The 20,000-nt window shown below is 37.5% G+C and overlaps 1 protein-coding gene across 3 annotated transcripts in view; it reads right to left on the reverse strand.

Annotated features, from left to right (window-relative positions):
• LOC123530129 (uncharacterized) overlaps positions 1–20,000 on the reverse strand; it is a 70,775-nt gene that overhangs the window by 17,789 nt on the left and 32,986 nt on the right. For all 3 annotated transcript variants that reach the window (XM_045310843.2, XM_045310847.2, XM_045310845.2), the window contains 2 exons: positions 5,480–5,594; positions 14–1,212 (listed from right to left, as the gene is read on the reverse strand). In XM_045310843.2, coding sequence (XP_045166778.2) covers positions 14–1,212; positions 5,480–5,594 — 1,314 coding nt within the window. The remainder of the gene's footprint in view (positions 1–13; positions 1,213–5,479; positions 5,595–20,000) is intronic.

Below are 20,000 nucleotides of genomic sequence, written 5' to 3' on the forward strand. Positions count from 1 at the left end.
TAGCTTTACTTACACTGACCCACTTGACAACCTCATAGCTGCACTCTTTGTATTGTCCAACATATGACTCTCTCTATTGCCAATACCATTTTCAGTCCCTTTCTCAAATTTCTGACATATACTCATTATCTCTTTTGCCATTTTCTCTGACCCGGTCTTCATAGGTTTATACTGAAATTCTTCCTCTAGGTCAGGAAAATCTGGTTTTGAAATTCCATGTTCATCTCTATTGTCAACTCCAATCGTCTTATTTATTTCATCCTGTCCTTTTACAGAATCTCTGTCACTGTTCAAAAATGGACTCTCATGGTTATTTTTATGCCTAAAAATATTTCTGTACTTAGCTAAAGCCCCAGTAATTTCATGCACTGCACTGAGACTGTCTCCTGGCAGTGAGTTGTCAAACGTGTTTTCTGTCAAGCCATATTTAGATAAAGAATCAAACTGTGTGCTTTGTGTCTTTAAACCATCAACGGGCATACTCATCTGATTTTTTCTACAATTATTCAAGTTACACAAAGATCTGCTTAGTTTGCCATGGTTATATTCAAATACTTTTTTCTTGTTACAGACATCTCGAGAACTTCCATCTCCACGCTGAGTAAATCCGCATGAAGAGTCTGAATTCATCTGTTCTTCAATTTCATTCACATTTCTCTCCTGTACATGACACTGAGGTGCCCCTGATTTATCACATTTTTTATATGAAGTGACTATCATTGGTCTTGGTTTGAATCTAAAGCCACTTTCTACATCATTCGAGAAGGTTACACCCTTAGTTATTGGAGAAATGCCGCCAAAATGTTCTCGAATTTTATTCTTGTCATTTATATCAGCATGTAAATCTGTAACTGGGGTGGATGAGAAATAAGGCTCTTTTAAAAAATGATATGTCTTTTTTTCAGTCTTATAAGAAGTTTTTTCCTTTCTGATGTTAGTTCCCTCGGAATGTCTTTTCTTCTTATACTTGTCAAATTCCATATTTTCTGGTGAGCGTTTCTTTACGTATCTTACAAGAGGTGTAACTTGAAAATCTTCAGAAACATAAGGATCAAGCTTAGCCTTTATTGTATTATTTTTGTAACAGCCATCTGGTTTTGGTTTAGAGAAGGAAAACTCCTTTGACAGTTTACAGACAGTATCATCATCATTCACTTTGCTTTCAACATTGATCAAACCTGTCTTTGAATTTTTCTCCCAATTTTGTTCCTCCTGCAAGGAAAAAGGAAATAAATAAAATTTAAAACAACTTTCTGCTACGGTCACAATTCTGTAAATGTCTCACAGAAAAACAAAACAAATCTAATTGGAAACAGTTTTGGGGGAAAGGAGGGTGTCTGTGTGGGTCAAATACATTTTTTTCCTCAATTTTTCTGGTTCAAAATCCAGAGCCTCAGGTTTACCAAATGCCTGATACTGTACTGATACCTCAACAGTTGCAGACTAAGTATTCCCGTGAGGTCATAAATGAAAGGTAAGTTACTGTGTTCCATTCCGGGTTTTAGTACCAGCGTTACAACCGGGCATTCCAAATTTCAAGGAAAACCACACAGGGAAACCCAAATTCTATTTTTAAACTGCTATACTGCAGTACAATTCAATGTACATCAATTTATTTGAAAAATGACTCGCTTGTAATTTTTGATGCACAATAATTGGACCACAAAGATTCAAAAAGTGATCCTCCCTGAAAAGCACAGGTCTCAGACCAGCGAACCAGCATTAGTGTTGAGCTCTGATTTATGTATATTTTTACAATCAAAGGCCATAACTCTGCTCTAACTACCAGAAATCCCAAACAAAATCACAGGAGCACACCTTCATATGCTAAATAATATATTTATGAGGTTTCATGATCCTTTGTCATATCCTTTTTGAAATATGTGTGACACTAACTTTTATGACTTTTTATGCATGTTTTTGACTAAGTTAAGGGCCACAATTTTGATGTGGCTGAGTGATATCTCTAACACAAGAAACTTGGAAATTCCATGAAAACCAGGTTTTCAATTTCATCACGCCAACAGGTTCTTTAAAAATATAGTCATATTCTATAATACATATATTTTTTATTGTAACTATGACCATATTTTTCTATTTTTTGTTACCCAATGGCATTAAAATGACTTTTTAGTCACCAAAAAAAAAGAAAAACATTTTTTGGATTGCTGTAAGATTTGAACAGACACCCGTTCCACAGCACAAAAAGTCACTCATTAATTGTCTCCACACATATCTAAGCCTAAATAATTCTACCGATTGGAGGGTGACTGAATGTGTTATATTTTTGTAAAACTCTGAATGTTAGAAGTCGCCAAAATCAAGATCTTGAATCTAAATGTTTCTCGGATTCAGGTTTCTCATCAAACACCGGGCATTCATACTGGTCGGGGACCTACAATCAAAGTAGCGCGAAATATTTTATCGGGAGGCTAATGTGTGGATTACATAGCTGTTAACAAAGTATTGCTGTTGTTGTTTTATGGCTACTGACGTAGTATTGCTGTTTATAATTGCTGTATCAGTCCGACATTTGCAGAATAATGTTGTTGCATAGGTATTGTCCTAGTACTGAGACATATCTCTCTAGCTTTGCTTGATAAAATCATAGCCTTTGTGTCCATTATAGTTTGCCTGTCCCTTACAGAAGCAAGCATCTGCGGCGTACATAATGTGTACTTGCTGCGTACATGCCGCAAACACAGTAGTACGCCAAAGAAGTACGTTTTACATACACCGCATGCTGCGTACATGCTGCGTACTATTTCACAGAGTACACAGCATGTACGCAGGAGACAGTAGTACACAACATGTATGCGGCACAGTGATTGAAATTTTCAGAAGTACACTTCATATACACAGCAAGAAAACAGATTTTTCTAGCAACTCTGGTTATAGATTAGACCCATCATGTGATCTCTTTGGAGCATGCCCAGTAATAACTTCCTGTCTATTTGAAAATTGGAGCTAAAATGACAACAGTCTCTTAGAGTAAAATATCCTAAAATAAAGGACTAACATACAGTATCAAAGTTTTGTAAGTTGAATTTGCTTTTTGTATTTTAACTGAAGTTAAAATATTTCATGTAGTATAATTATGTACTTCATACTTAGCTGTGTTTGACTTTTGTATTTGAATTATTATTGTTCTTTTCAAACCTAAATTAGCAACTTGATCAAGACAACGTACATACAGGTATATATAAAGGAAATATTATGTATTATAATTTAGGTTATGATTTTAAATGTAACAAACTTGCCAAGGCAAAACTTATTCTATATTAATTAGTAATTCAACTTCTCTTTCAATTATAGTAATCAATAAACATTTTTTTCTTTTACATTTTGATTTGGCTTAAAAACTTAAGTTCATTACTTTACTTAAAATATACTGCATTCCATTGCCTAAATGTCTTTGCACAAAGTTATACTGACTGAATGTGTAAAGAATATATCGATGCAAAAATACAAGAAAAGAATACATAATTTGCACCTTGTTCACAGCATGTACACCGGAGAGCCTATTTGCATTTGAAAAGTGTATGTGCTGCGTACATGCTGTGTACTATTTCTCCGGTGTACTCCCCACATACTAAATTTCTCCGGTGTACTTCCTGCGTACTATATATTCGCAACATGTACGCGGCAAGTAGTACGCAGCAGAGCTCATTTGCATGTCAAAAGTGTACTACAAACGTACTACTGGTGTATATGCAGTGTATATCCTGCGTACTATTTCAAGTCCAAGAATTTAGTATGCGACAAGTACGCCACATATACGCAGCAAGAGTACACGGCAGGCCCTTTTCTTTGGTAAGGGGTGTGACACTCAAGTGCCACATCAGTATTAAACTAGCATTGCGTTGCTTAGCTGTAGTGAACCACCCAAATAGCTGAATACATAATGCATCAGTCATGCCACCTCATTCATTTCCTGTTTCGAAAGCGAAAACATTTTAAGTTAAAACGTGGCATAAATCTGTCAACATTCAAATCAGAGTTATGGAGATTGTTTATCCTGATGTAGAGTTTGATAGTAAATAACTATTTTAAGTTTCAAGTCAATAGCTCTGACAGTAACAGAGATATTTGACTTTATCAAAATCTTTAAAGAACGGCGACGTTGACGCCGGGGCGAGAGCAATAGCTAAAAGTCAACCTAAAAAAGAAAAGAAACAAATTGTTGGGGGTGGGGGATGGTGGGGCAGAAGAAATGCATGATTGTGGATGATGGGAGGGACTGGGTTGAGGTGCTAGGTGGGGGAAGGGTACAACTTTGCATGTTAAAAAAATTTATGGACAGTTTGAAAAATTAAAACAACCAGAGTGAAAGACAAAATTGGGGGTTGGGACTGGGTTTGGGGGGGGGGGGGGGAGGGGGGGGTGACCAGTGCAGTGGGGGTGACCAGGTGTGGGTACACAACTTCACATGTTGATAATAAATGTTCATGGAAAACAATGAAAGAAGTTTAATGAAAGTCTCCCAACTGGTTAGTTTGTTATGTACAAATATGTGGATTTTTAAACAATTAAAGAGCAGTAACTCTGAAGTTACTAAAGAGATCCTGACAAAATTGTGTGTGCACTACCACACTATGGTGATCTAAATCCAAATTAAGTTTCAGACTTCTAGATCAAAATTTATGTTACAAATTATGAAGCAGAAAATGCCACATTTATCATATAGTACCCTATATACAGTTAACATTAAATAGAAATGTGTCCATCGGACACAGATGCCCCCACTACATGACAAAGGCCACAGATCAACTAACTCCTTTCTCTTCGTAATGAGTGAAGGTAAAATAGATTCGGAGCTACGCGCGACAAAAAAATATTAAATCTGTAAAGAACTGCCACTGGAGTGTTTAAAGACTCCAATGATGGATGAATATTGCACAATAGCTGGAGTCTGTGTTAAAAAATATGAAATAATAAGAGAGTACAGATAAAGTGTATCAAAACACTGTAAGTATGAGTGATTGAGTTGGGTTTGACAACGAATAGACACATAACGGTCACATATTGCCAAGCTTCATAAGTATAATTCTAATTCTAAACAAAAGGGGGCATAATTTTTGAAACTTTGGTGCAAGAGTTATGCACCTTGTGTAATATGATGTGGGTGATAATGTGGAACAGCTACTTCAAGTTTGAATCAAATGCATTTCATAATAACTGAAATTATAGTAAAAATGCATCAAAATTAACTTTAAAAATCTAAGTTAAAGGGGGCATAATTCATGACAAATTGGTGTCAGAGTTATGCACCTTGTGTCACATGATGTGGGTGATAAGGTGGAACATCTTTTTTAAGTTTGAATCAAATCCATTTAGTAATAACTGAGATAGAGTAGCATATAGATTTTGGGACAAAATGTCCCGATGGGACGCAACAGGACTGGCAATGCCAAACTGACTCCTATATAGCCCCCCACCCCCCACATGTTTGCTGGGGGTATAATAATATAAGGTATACCTGTTCAGCATCCATACTGCTCTTGTGGATGCAATTTCTATGAATGTGTTTCCCCCTGGGAAAAAGTTCTCTGGAAGGCATGGGGTTACCTGTTGATTTCACACAACCGCTATTCCTACAAAAGAACAGTACTAAGTTTTCCTTTATTTTTGTATTCTGTTTAAATGTGGAGAAAGTAAGCTACTCAAGTGTATCAGTATATATGTGATAAGATTACCTATCTTGTTTCTGGAAAGACTACAAAAAAAACCCTTGAACCAGGCCTCGACACTAACGGGGTCCTGGGATCCCGAGGACCCCAAACTCTGGCAAGGGATACCAACTATTCAAAGCTTGGTGTTCCTCCAGGATACCAAGCACACCTGCTTAGCTCAGTAGGGAGAGTGTTGGTCTACGGATTGCCGGGTCGCGAGTTCAATCCCCGGGCGGGGTGTATGTTCTCCATGACAATTTGATAAAAGACATTGTGTCTGAAATAATTCGTCAGGAAGTTGGCAGTTATTTGCGGAGAACAGGTTTGTACTGGTACAGAATCAAGATACACTGGCTAGGTTAACTGCCCGCCGTTACATAACTGAAATACTGTTGAAAAACGGCATTAAACCCAAAACAAACAAACAAACCTCCGTGATACCTATTTTTAATAAAGGCAATGTAATAGTTCGAATAAAGTACCGGATAACATTCAATAACTTCTTGTTTAACCAAAAATTTAACTGAAATTTCTCTTTACCGGTGTTTTAGTGTGACATAGTGCGAATTCGTTATCTCAGGTGAGTTACCCAGGGGTGTCAATAAGTTTTTGTAGAACAGGCTGATATAGAAAAGTAGGCGGCCAGCTAGGGGGGTATAGGGGCATGCTCACCCGGAAAATTTTGAAATTCAGCGCTTTTCTGCATTCTGGGGCATTTTGGGAGCATTTAAGAACATCTTTTACACTGCATTTTTAAATACAATATATATAACCCCTTATTTTCACATTTTTATGAGCTCATCTGTTAAATTTGGAGAAAATAATAAAAATAAGTTTACACGTTCATGAATGCATTTTTCAAGTCCTGAAATGTTAATATCTAACTTGTCACTACTCTTCAACTCTTAGTTATAACTTATGCAAGCCTTCTTTGTTTACTGATTAGTTAAAAGCGATGTTGGATTCCCTTACCAAAGAAAAGGGCCTGCCGTGTACTCTTGCTGTGTATACGTGGCGTACTTGTCGCGTACATGATGTGTACTAAATTCTTGGACTTGAAATAGTACGCAAGATATACACCGCATATACACCAGTAGTACGTTTGTAGTACACTATTGACATGCAAATGAGCTCTGCTGCGTACTATCTGCCATGTACATGCTGCGAATATATAGTACGCAGGAAGTACACCGGAGAAATTTAGTATGCGGGAAGTACACCAGAGAAATAGTACACAGTATGTACGCGGCACAATATTATTACACTTTTCACATGCAAATAGGCTCTCCGGTGTACATGATTATCTGATTTTATTCTTATCTGATATTTTTGCATCGATATATTCTTTACACATTCAGTCAGTATAACTTTGTGCAAAGACATTTAGGCAATGGAATGCAATGTATTTTAAGTAAAGTAATGAACATATTAAGTTTTTAAGCCAAATCAAAATGTAAAAGAAAAAAATGCTTATTGATTACTATAATTGAAAGAGAAGTTGAATTACTGATTAATATAGTATAAGTTTTGCTGTGGCAAGTTTGTTACATTTAAAATTATAACCTAAATTATAATACATAATATTTCCTTTATATATACCGGTATGTAAGTTGTCTTGATCAAGTTGCTAAGTTATGAAAAGAACAATTATAATTCAAATACAAAAGTCAAACACAGCTAAGTATGAAGTAAATAATTATACTACATGAATATGTTAACTTCAGTTAAAATACAAAAAGCAAATTCAACTTACAAAACTTTGATACTGTATGTTAGTCCTTTATTTTAGGATATTTTACTCTAAGAGACTGCATGTTGTCATTTTAGCTCCAATTTTCAAATAGACAGGAAGTTATTACTAGGCATGCTCCAAAGAGATCACATGATGGGTCTATTATCTATAACCAGAGTTGCTAGAAAAATCTGTTTTCTTGTTGTGTATATGAAGTGTACTTCTGAAATTTTCAATTACTGTGCCGCATACATGTTGTGTACTACTGTCTCCTGCGTACATGCTGTGTACTCTGTGAAATAGTACACAGCATGTACGCAGCATGCGGTGTATGTAAAACGTATTTCTCTGGCGTACTACTGTGTTCGCGGCATGTACGCAGCAAGTACACATTATGTACGCTGCAGATGCTTGCTTCTGTAAGGGTTATTAAATATAAAGAAACTTGTGGATAATTTCTTTGGTTTTTTTTTTGTTGTTTTTTTTTTTTTAAATCGGGACCGTCACTCGTGATAACTTGACACTACAATAATGAAAATTATTTTCGACTAAAAATAATTTGTTTTATTTTCGAGAAACAACAGCGTCGTTCTCGTTACTAGGCAATTTCTACTTGTTACACTTTTCGACTTGTTTCGGTTGTATTATTGACCTGTTAAATCAGGTACCAGTTATGCAACATGTACATTGTATAGCCGTTTAAAAGCGAAAATCACGCGTTATCTGCTCAGTTAACTCGTTTTTAAACTTGACAGCAAACACAAACTTTCCTGCCCACCACACCCCGTAGTTATTATTGCGTTATTGCTGTTTCTGCTATTTTAGATCATATATTGTTTAAAAGCAGTCTTAGCCCGCTTAGCTCAATAGGGAGAGCGTCGGTCTACAGATCGCGGGGTTGCGAGTTCGATCCTCGGGCGAGGCGTATGTTCTCCATGACGATTTGATAAAAGACATTGTGTCTGAAATCATTCGTCCTCCACCTCTGATAATTCATGTCGGGAAGTTGGCAGTTACTTGCGGAGAACAGGTTTGTACTGGTAAAGAATCCAGGAACACTGGTTAGGTTAACTGCCCGCCATTACATGACTGAAATACTGTTGAAAAATGGCGTTTAACCCAAAACAAACAAACAAACAAATTTTCCCGCCCGCCACACCCCGTAGTTATTATTGTGTTATTGCTGTTTCTGCTATTTTAGATCATATATTGTTTAAAAGCAGTCTTTAGTCATACAACATCATCATGTAGTGTCTTTGATATGAACATTAACACTGTTTTTTCTGTAGTTTTATCGTTGTAGGACTTATTATAAACATGGTTATGGAAAGGGCCCTGTATGAACAGAGAATACCTGAAGTACGAATCTGTTAACGACATGAACATTGTGAATCGTTAATCAATCAAGGAACATCTTCTAGTGAAACATCAACTGACTGTGTATGGAGAACATTTTCAACAGAGTTTATTCCACCAGTGCGGTACAGTAATGCAGGTATTCGATATAGAAGTATGTTATCAATGAGACATTTCCTTACATACTCATCTGATAAACTGTTTTTTGATACGGGCCTTTTTCCAAAACTGACATACAGCTGATAAATAAGAAGTTTAACTATGGATTATAAACAGATGAACAGTTTTATATTCATTGTACAAGTTTGGGTTATGTGCTCTTTGTGATTTAAAGTTTGAAGAGTTTTGTCTTTAATCATTTCAAGAATGATGTTTCTATCAGGATCTAAAACAATGAATTCAATCACGTTTATTTATTTATTTTCCTTTCTTTTAAATTTCGCTCTGTGACGGAAAAATTCTATTTGTGCATACCGAAAGGCAATCAGGCGCGTCAAGTTATTGCTATTTATAAGCTCAGCTTAATGCCATATCCCGTCCTAAGCACCGTACTTTGGCGTACTGCTTTCAAATCAAGTTTGTGGCTAGGTGGCTTGGGTTGAATAGGTTTTGCCCTAGTGTAAGGCGAAATCTAGTTGGTATTGCTGTACTGCTGTATGTATTGCGTTCTCAACCCTTTGCATGCAACTATGTGCTTACCTTCATGCAGTGGTCCGCATGATAGTTGCCGGCTGTATGCAGCTACCTAAGAGCAGTCGGTCCCTGTCGTGAGACACCAGTGGCTCCGTCGTTGCAATGTATAGCCATCCTGTTTAGGTGTACTTGCATACATCTGCCACGTTACTCGGTGCTTCACTGTTAAACAGTAACCCTTTGCATGCAACTATGTGCTTACCTTCACGCAGTGGTCCGCATAATAGTTGCCTGCCGTTTATAGCTACCTGTGGGCGGTCGGTCCCTGTCATGTGACACCAATGGCTCCGTCATTGCAATGCGCAGCCATCGGTTTTGGTGTACTTCAGTTCTACCGTATCGTTCAGTGGTGTTAGTGTCAGTTCAAAGTATTTCTGGTATTGCACTGTTAATTATACCCCTATAGTTTTGTTGCATTGCTTTGACGCCCCTGGTCTCCTTTCGGTTGAACAATTCTACCTTCTTTTTTCGAGCGGCCAACAAAACCCAATCTTAGATACTGCTGTATTTATATGTTGTTTAAAATACATCTCAATGAGTCATTTGATCTATATTGTTACATATACATATTACATGTATTTAATGTGTCAAATAAAATTTAATGTGGAGCATACAGCATGGTGTTTCTTTGTTGTTTTGATTACAAAAAATGACTGATGAATATTTTTCATGCAGATCTCTAATATTAATTCAGTCCGTGAAACATGATTTTCATTTCTTTGACGTTAGCTTGGATTTCGTCAATTATGACGTACGTATATCAACATTTGTAAAGGCGGAGCTTAAATAATTTTGCCGATAAAATACGTCACACGTTCTACATCCAAAGCTGTCATTGGTTTATCGCATGTTTTAACTCAAATCAAAGATCGACATGTATGAATGAATATGACATGTATGAATATGACATGTCGCTCAACAATTAAGACTGAACATCGCCCATGATGACATGCTGTGTATTATGAACGGAAACGGCCGCGGGTAATATCAATTTTTAGGCTGGATGGAGAGTCCTTTATACAAATTATATTTTCGTGACAGAATCATGAAACAAGAGGACCATGATGGTCCTGAATCGCTCACCTATCCCCACATGACCCAGTGTTGAACTGAGTATGACGTCGTTATTTCTATTATTTGACAAAGTGACCTAGTTTTTGAGCACATGTGACCTAGATATCATCAAGATAAAAAATTCTGACCAATTTTCATGAAGATCCATTGAAAAATATGGCCTCTAGAGAGGTCACAAGCTTTTTCTATTATTTGACCTAATGACATAGTTTTTGAAGGCACGTGACCCACTTTTAAACTTGACCTAGATATCATCAAGGTGAACATTCTCACCAATTTTCATGAAGATCTCGTGAAAAATATGGCCTCTAGAGAGGTCAGAAGGTTTTTCTATTTTTTGACCTACTGACCTAGTTTTTGACCGCACATGACCCAGTTACGAACCTGACCTAGATATCATCAAGCTGAACATTCTCACCAGTTTTCATGAAGATCCATTGAGAAATATGGCCTCTAGAGAGGTCACAAGGTTTTTCTATTTTCAGACCTACTGACCTAGTTTTTGACCTCACGTGACCCAGTTTTGAACCTCACCTAGATATCATCAAGGTGAACATTCTGACCAATATTCATGAAGATCTCATGAAAAATATGGCCTCTAGAGAGGTCACAAGGCTTTTCTATTTTTAGATCTACTGACCTAGTTTTTAACCCCATGTGACCCAGTTTCAAACTTGATCTAGATATCATCAAGGTAAACATTCTGACCAGTTTTCCTGAAGATCCATTGAAAAATATGGCCTCTAGAGAGGTCACAAGGTTTTTCTATTTTTAGACCTACTGACCTAGTTTTTGACCGCACGTGACCCAGTTTCGAACTTGACCTAGATATCATCAAGGTGAACATTCTGACCAATTTTCATGAAGATCCATTGAGAAATATGGCCTCTAGAGAGGTCACAAGGTTTTTCTATTTTTCGACCTACTGACCTAGTTTTTGATCCAACATGACCCAGTATCGAACTTGACCTAGATATCATCAAGGTGAACATTCTGACCAATATTCATGAAGATCTCATGAAAAATATGGCCTCTAGAGAGGTCACAAGGTTTTTCTATTTTTAGATCTACTGACCTAGTTTTTACCCCCACGTGACCCAGTTTCGAACTTGACCTAGACATCATCAAGCTGAACATTCTGACCAATTTTCATGTAGATCCATTGAGAAATATGGCCTCTAGAGAGGTCAAAAGGTTTTTCTATTTTTAGACCTAATGACCTAGTTTTTGACCCCACGTGACCCAGTTTCGAAATTGACCTAGATATCATCAAGGTGAACATTCTGACCAATATTCATGAAGATCTCATGAAAAATATGGCCTCTAGAGAGGTCACAAGGTTTTTCTATTTTTAGACCTACTGACCTAGTTTTTGACCCCATGTGACCCAGTTTCGAACTTGACCTAGATATCATCAAGGTGAACATTCTGATCAATTTTCATGAAGATCTTGTGAAATATATGGCCTCTAGAGAGGTCACAAGGTTTTTCTATTTTTAGACCTACTGACCTAGTTTTTGACGGCATGTGACCCAGTTTCGAACTTGACCTAGATATTATCAAGGTGAACATTCTGACCAACTTTCATAAAGATCCCATGAAAAATGTGACCTCTAGAGTGGTCACAAGCAAAAGTTTACGGACGGACGGACGGACGGACGCACGCACGGACGGACGACGGACGCCGCGCGATCACAAAAGCTCACCTTGTCACTTTGTGACAGGTGAGCTAAAAAACAGGCAAAAAAAGCTATGGTTGTTAGGTTTAACTTTTTAGGCCCAATTTTTTTTTTTTTCTTTTTTGAATTTGAACCAGCCCAAATGCCATTTGAACCATCCATTTAGGCCGGCGGCCGGTTCTTATTGACAACCCTGGTTACCTATTACTAAATATGCAAGATATCCAGATTACCGAAGGGAGAAAACCCGTCACCTTGAAACAGTTTTCGCGACTTTCGTAATTGGGCAAAAAAATGTGAATTTCGTTGAGGGCGTGACATAACCTGTACAAAAATTATTTGAAATTTGTCTTCGTTTGAAAATAGAGTGGAATTAAATACGATTTAAGATATACTGTTAGCATTGAAATAAGCCTTTTCGGGGGTGTCGCTGATCAGTAGCAGTTTCGGTTCATGTTGGGGAATAAAAAATAACGAGATATCAGAGTATGTTGTGGCACACATACCACTTGTGACTGCCAACACTGTCAAATTTTCTTAACATTCAGCCCTGCAATCTTCATGTAAATTACTAAATATTCTTAAAGATGTGCACAACAGTGAAAACCTAACTAGCATAGGTACCCTTATTTCGTGTTTTTTTCTAAATACATTTTAGTGCCAGCATGCCTAAATTTTCAGACTCTCAAAACCTGACAGAAAGCTCTGTTTTTTCTACCAGGAGCCCGGGCCTGTGACTTGGGGAGAAATAGCTTGGTCAATCAGCTAAAGGGGAATAAAAACAAGAGCTGTCGAATGACAGCACGCTCGACTATTCGAAGAATTGATTGAAGAATGGGGTCAAAATATTTCCATAGATTTTCAGACAAAAGAAAAAAATGGCTTAAACAAAAAATGTTCCTGTATTTGTGGATTTCGATTAGTCTTGCACTAAATGGCAATGTGTGACCATGATGGCAAATATTTTAAGTTATATGTTAGGCAAAATATGGACTTGTATAAAAAATTTAACTAATTTCCAAGTCCAAAAAGGGTCATAATTCAGTCAAAATAGTTGACAGAGTTATGTACACTTGCCTACAGATGGAAATCATGTTGATATACTAGTGTTAAAAGTTTCAAAGCCACGGTTCAAATAGTTTTGACAAAAATTTCAAAGTCCAAAAAGGGCCATAATTCAGCCAAAATAGTTGTCAGAGTTATGTACTCTTGCCTACAGATGGAAATCATAATGATAAACAAGTGTTTAAAGTTTAAAAGCCATATGTCAAATAGTCTTGACAAAACATGGACATATACGAAAACAGAACCAATTTCCAAGTTCAAAAAGGGCCATAATTCAGCCAAAAAAGATGACAGAGTTATGTACTCTTGCCTATTGATAGAGACTATAATACTGAACAAGATATAAAAGTTTCAAAGCCATATGTCAAACACTTTACACAAAATATAATCTGGTACAAAAAACTTAACCAAGATTTCTAAGTCAGAAGGGGCCATAATTCAGCCAAAATGTTTGATGGAGTTATGTACTCTTGCCTACAACTGGACATGGTGATGGTAAACAAGTGTTGAAAGTTTCAAAGCTTTATCTCAAAAGACTTTGTCAAAATATGAACTGGTACGAAAAACTTAACCAAGATTTCTAAGTCAAAAAGGGGCAATAATTCAACCAAAATGCTTGATGGAGTTATGTACTCTTGCCTACAACTGGACATGGTGATGGTAAACAAGTGTTGAAAGTTTCAAAGCTTTATCTCAAAAGACTTTGTCAAAATATGAACTTGTACGAAAAACTCAACCAAGATTTCTAAGTCAGAAGGGGCCATAATTCAGCCAAAATGCTTGATGGAGTTATGTACTCTTGCCTACAACTGCACATGGTGATGGTAAACAAGTGTTGAAAGTTTCAAAGCTTTAACTCAAAAGACTTTGTCAAAATGTAGACTGGTACGAAAAACTTAACCAAGATTTCTAAGTCAAAAAGGGGCAATAATTCAACCAAAATGCTTGATGGAGTTATGTACTCTTGCCTACAACTGGACATGGTGATGGTAAACAAGTGTTGAAAGTTCCAAAGCTTTATCTCAAAAGATTTTGTCAAAATATAAACTGGTACAAAAAACTTAACCAAGATTTCTAAGTCAAAAGGGGCCATAATTCAGTCAAAATGCTTGACAGAGTTATGTAGTCTTGCCTATAACTGGACATGGTGATGGTAAACAAGTGTTAAAAGTTTCAAAGCTTTATCTCAAAAGACTTTGTCAAAATGTGGACTGGTAACAAAAACTTAACCAGGGTGTGACGTCGACGCCGACGCTGTGGTGAGTAGGATAGCTCTACTTATTCTTCGAATAGTCAAGCTAAAAAAACTGATGTAAAGTCAATTTTTGGGGAAAACTGCATGATTTACAAAACATCTTCTGAGGGGAAGGGACATTTAACATAAGAAAAAAACAAGCCTGGAAACAAGCTAGCAGTTTTTAGCAGAGATATACATTAATTTTACACCAATAAATTTCCCATTTTCTTAATGAAAACGAGAGCTCCGCCAACGGGGCAATATACGCCCGAAGGGTTACATCAGAGGATGGGAGCAAAATTTAAAGAACTTGACTGTTGAAGCCCAAAGGACAGGAACAAGAAAAAGAAGAAATTAAAAAAAAATTTTTTTTCAAAGTCCACAAAAAAATTCTTTCCTGTTAAAGTTTTGTCAAAATTCATCTAAAAATTGGATGTACCATCCATGTTGTACCACAGAAAAGTGGTCTCGGTTTTTCCCTACTGCCAATAATAAAAAAGTTTCAAAATAAGCTATTTATAGTAACACAAAAGGGAAGTAATTAAAAAAGAAATACTGTAAGAGAACAAAAAGAGATCTGCAAAATAAAAACAAGAGCACTGCAATGGATAGCAATACAAGAAACGCGTCAATGCCACGAAACCAGGTTTTCAACACTTTTCATAAGAATAAACAAGAGTGCCAGAATGTCACAATATACGCCCGTCACAGCAAATTTCTTTACTCTAGCACCTGTATTTGCAGATGTAATTTTAATTTTGTGGTTGTTTAGTAATCATTGTAATTCTTTTGTTTTTCTAAGTCCACAAAAAAACCCCTTACCAGGTAGAGATACCTTAAAATACACCTAAAATTAGAAAGTAACAACTATGTTGTACCACAGAAAAGTGGTCTTGGTTTTTCCCTACGGTCAATTATAAAAAAGTTACAATTTAAGTTATTTATAGTAACAACTAAGGGAAGTTAATCATAAAAAAAAAAAAAAAAAAAAAAATACAAAAAAAAAAATTGTAAGTCCACACAGAAATCCTTACCAGGTAGAGATTGGTCAAAATACACCTCAAAATTGGATGTAACATGCATGTTGTACTACAGAAAAGTGGTCTCGATTTTTCCCTACGTCTAGTAATGAAAAAGTTACAATATAAGCTATTTATAGTAACAAACAAAGGGAAGTAATTCTAAAGAATGGAACTGCGCAAGACACTTCGTCTCATGATGGTGTATAATTGTGCCAAGTTACATCAAAATCCCTCTATGCATGAAGAAGATATGCTCCGGACAAACTTTTCATTCTTGTATCCTTTGACCTCTGTGACCTTGACCTTAGACCTAGGGACCTGGTTCTTGCGCATGACACTCCATCTCATGATGGTGAACAATTGTGCCAACTTTCATCAAAATCTCTCCATGCATGTAGAAGATATGCTAACCCTAACCCTAACCTAACCCTATTTTTAGTAACAATGACCTTGACCTTGATCCCAGAAACCCCAAAATCAATCCCAAGCTACAACTTTATGTAAGTTTTCTATACACCAAGTTTCATCATGATAGCTCATTCCTAAGTTAAGTTATTGACCGGAAACCCTTTTTCTATTTTAAGTAACAGTGACTTTGACCTTGACCCCAGAAACCCCAAAATCAATCCCAGCCTTTGTCTTGATATAAGCTACATACATACCAAGTTTTATTCAAATAACTTTACCGAAACAAAAGTTATTGACCGGAAACCCTTTTTCTATTTTAAGTAACAGTGACCTTGACCTTGACCCCAGAAACCCCAAAATCAATCCCAGCCTTTGTCTTGATATAAGCTACATACATACCAAGTTTTATTCAAATATCTTTACCCAAACAAAAGTTATTGACCGGAAACCCTTTTTCTATTTTAAGTAACAGTGACCTTGACCTTGACCCCAGAAACCCCAAAATCAATCCCAGCCTTTGTCTTGATATAAGCTACATACGTACCAAGTTTTATTCAAATATCTTTACCGAAACAAAAGTTATTGACCGGAAACCCTTTTTCTATTTTAAGTAACAGTGACCTTGACCTTGACCCCAGAAACCCCAAAATCAATCCCAGCCTTTGTCTTGATATAAGCTACATACATACCAAGTTTTATTCAAATATCTTTACCGAAACAAAAGTTATTGACCGGAAACACCAGTTTGACGCCGCCGCCGCCGCCGTCCGCCCGCCCGACCGACCGACATCTACCCCAATCTAATAACTCAGGTTTTCGTTGAAAACCTGGTTAACAAGGCAGTCTGAATGACAGCTAAATCCCCCGCCACTGCTATGGATAGTGAAAGGGTAAAACCTTTGATTTTAGCTGTGACCTTGACCTTGAACTGACATGGCTGACTCATGAATTCTGCACAACGTCTTGATGAGGTGATCATTTGACCAAAGTTTCAAGAAAATCCTTAAAGGGGTTTAGGAGATACAGAGCTGAAACCTTTGACCTTCAGTTGTGACCTTGACCTTCAGTTGACATGGCTGACTCATAAGTTCTTGATGAGGTGATCATTTGACCCAAGTTTGATGAAAATCCTTCAAGGGGTTAAGGAGATACAGAGTGGACACCAAATGGAAGGCTCAAACCTTCGACCCTTAGTTGTGACCTTGACCTTGAGCTGGCATGGCTGACTCATAATTTCTGCATATCGTTCTGATGTGGTAATCATTTGACCCAAGTTTTATAAAATTCCTTCAAGGGGTTTAGGAGATATAGAGCGGACACGAAATGGAAGGCTCAAACCTCTGACCTTCAGTTGTGACCTTGACCTTGAGCCGACATGGCTGACTCATAAGTTCTGCACATCGCCTTGATGAGGTGATCGTTTGACCTAAGTTTGATGAAAATCCTTCAAGGGGTTTAGGAGATATAGAGCAGACACAAAATGGAAGGCTCAAACCTTCGACCCTAAGTTGTGACCTTGACCTTGAGCCGGCATGACTGACTCATGGGTTCTGCACATCGTCTTGATGAGGTGATCATTTGACCCAAGTTTTATAAAATTCCTTCAAGGGGTTTAAGAGATATAGAGCGGACACAAAATGGAAGGCTCAAACCTTTGACCTTGAGTTGTGACCTTGACCTTGAGCCGGCATGGCTGACTCATGGGTTCTGCACATTGTCTTGATGAGGCGATCATTTGACCCAAGTTTTATAAAATTCCTTCAAGGGGTTTAGGAGATATAGAGCGGACACAAAATGGCAGGCTCAAACCTTTGACCTTGAGTTGTGACCTTGACCTTGAACCGACAAGACTGACTCATGGGTTCTGCACATCGTCTTGATGAGGTGATCATTTGACCCAAGTTTCATGAAAATCCTTCAAGGGGTTTAGGAGATATGGACCGGACACGATTTTGTTACGGACGGAAGGACGGAAGGACGGACGCAGACCATTCCTATAATCCCTCCGCCACGGCGGGGGATTAATAAACAAAGCAAAGTCATATATGACCTTTGACCCTTAAGTGTGACCTTGACCTTAGAGCGAGTCATCCAAAACGTGCTCTGCATGTCACCTCAGTGTGGTGAACATTTGTACCAAGTTTCTTTGAAATCCTTCAAGCAGTTCAAGAGTTAGAGCGGACACAGCAAAGTCATATATGACCTTTCACTCCTAAGTGTGACCTTGACCTTGAAGCTAGTCATCCGAAACAGGCGCTCTGCACGTCGTCTCAGTGTGGTGAACATTTGTGCCAAGTTTCTGTGAAATCCTTCAAGCATTTCAAGAGTTACAGAGCGGACACGAAACACAATCATATGACATTTGACCCCTAAGTGTGACCTTGACCTTGAAATGAGACATCCAAAACATGCGCTCTGCACATCGTCTCTGTGTGGTGAACATTTGTGTCAAGTTTCTTTGAAATCCTTCAAGGGGTTCAAGAGTTACAGAGCGGACACGAAATTGCTAACAGACAGACGGACGGACGGACACCGGGCCTATAAGATAATACGTCCCTTCGGGCGTATAAAAAGGCATAGGCATAGAACACTGTAAGTTGTCTTATAATTTTTTTTTCAAAATCTTGATTGAGTAAACAGCAATCTTACTACTTTACGCATAATGTGCACCAAAATTCATACTGCAGAGTATTCATTTTCATCCTTTCTGACTTGAGAGATCCCAAGTCTTGGTTAGGAACACCAAATTCTACAAGTAGAGATTGTTTTTCATGAAAAACATAATGTCTCTTACAACTTAACACGCAGAAATTGTAAAATGCCACGAATTAAGGGCCATAACTCCAGACAAAATCAATAAACCATAACATTCCAATGATGTACACAACTAGGCTTGGCACTGATCACTCCTGTGAAGTTTGGTGGAATTCCAACCTGTGGTATAGGACAGTGTGTGAGTGTTCGGGTTTAACGTCTTTTTTCAACAATTTTTCAGTCATATAAACGACTGTGTCTACTTGTAGCAGTGAGCACAATCCCCAACTTTATAGTACCGGGTACTGCCTCTCTGGAATATCACGCCGTAGACATGTGACATGATAACCCACCCAGTCACATCATACTGACACCAGACTGACCAGTCCTAGCACTATCCTCTTACTGCTGAGCGCCAAGCAAGGAAGTAACTACTACCATTTTTTTTGTATTTGGTATGACCCGGCCGGGGATCGAACCCACAATCTCCCGCACTCGAAGCACCACTAGGCTACCGAGGCTTGGTGGAAATTGCCAAAATATCACAAGTTTGACAAATAATGGGCAATAACTCTGCTGAAATTCACTGCACAAGTAGAGTAGACTTGGCACTGATCACTCCTGTAAGGTTTCCTGGAAATATACCCAATTATAAAAAATAAATTACCCAAGCATCATAAAATTTTATGAATCAATGGCCATAAATCAACAGAAAAACACCAAACTGGAACATGCCCAAGATATTCACAACCAGGTGTGGCAATGATCACTGTTGTCAAGTTTTCTGTAATTCCTCCTGATGAAATCTGAGCAGTTGTGGAAATTGGCTCAATAATATAAGAGAAGCGCAGCCAAAACGTTATAAAACTTGATGAATCAAGGACAATAACTCTGCTGAAAATCACTGAACTGGTGTCAGGCCTAAATTGAAATTTTGTTTGTTTGCAGCTTCTGTCCGACCCACCAGAACTGCACGTCGTAAAATTTTTTTACCAAAAATATATGATCATTTTTTTTTATTTCTGTACATGAAATATTCTTTTTGTCACGTATGGTCTTGTTGAATTTACAGTCCTGATCATGCTTTAAATTTCACTGAGAGCGTTGTTGATCGTCGAAAGAATTACGTCAATCAAGTGTCCTGATGTAAATTAATTATAAAACAAGTGCGCCAATGACGTCAACCATCTTAGTATACTATAATAATCCGGAGGTTTTTGAAGGTTTTGATTAGGGATCATGCTGTTGATCATGCATGTTTAATTCATAACTTTATCATGACATCACAGTACATTAGGGGTTCTAAAT

The sequence above is a fragment of the Mercenaria mercenaria genome, chromosome 13, assembly GCF_021730395.1.
Source record: "Mercenaria mercenaria strain notata chromosome 13, MADL_Memer_1, whole genome shotgun sequence".
NCBI lineage: Eukaryota > Metazoa > Mollusca > Bivalvia > Venerida > Veneridae > Mercenaria > Mercenaria mercenaria.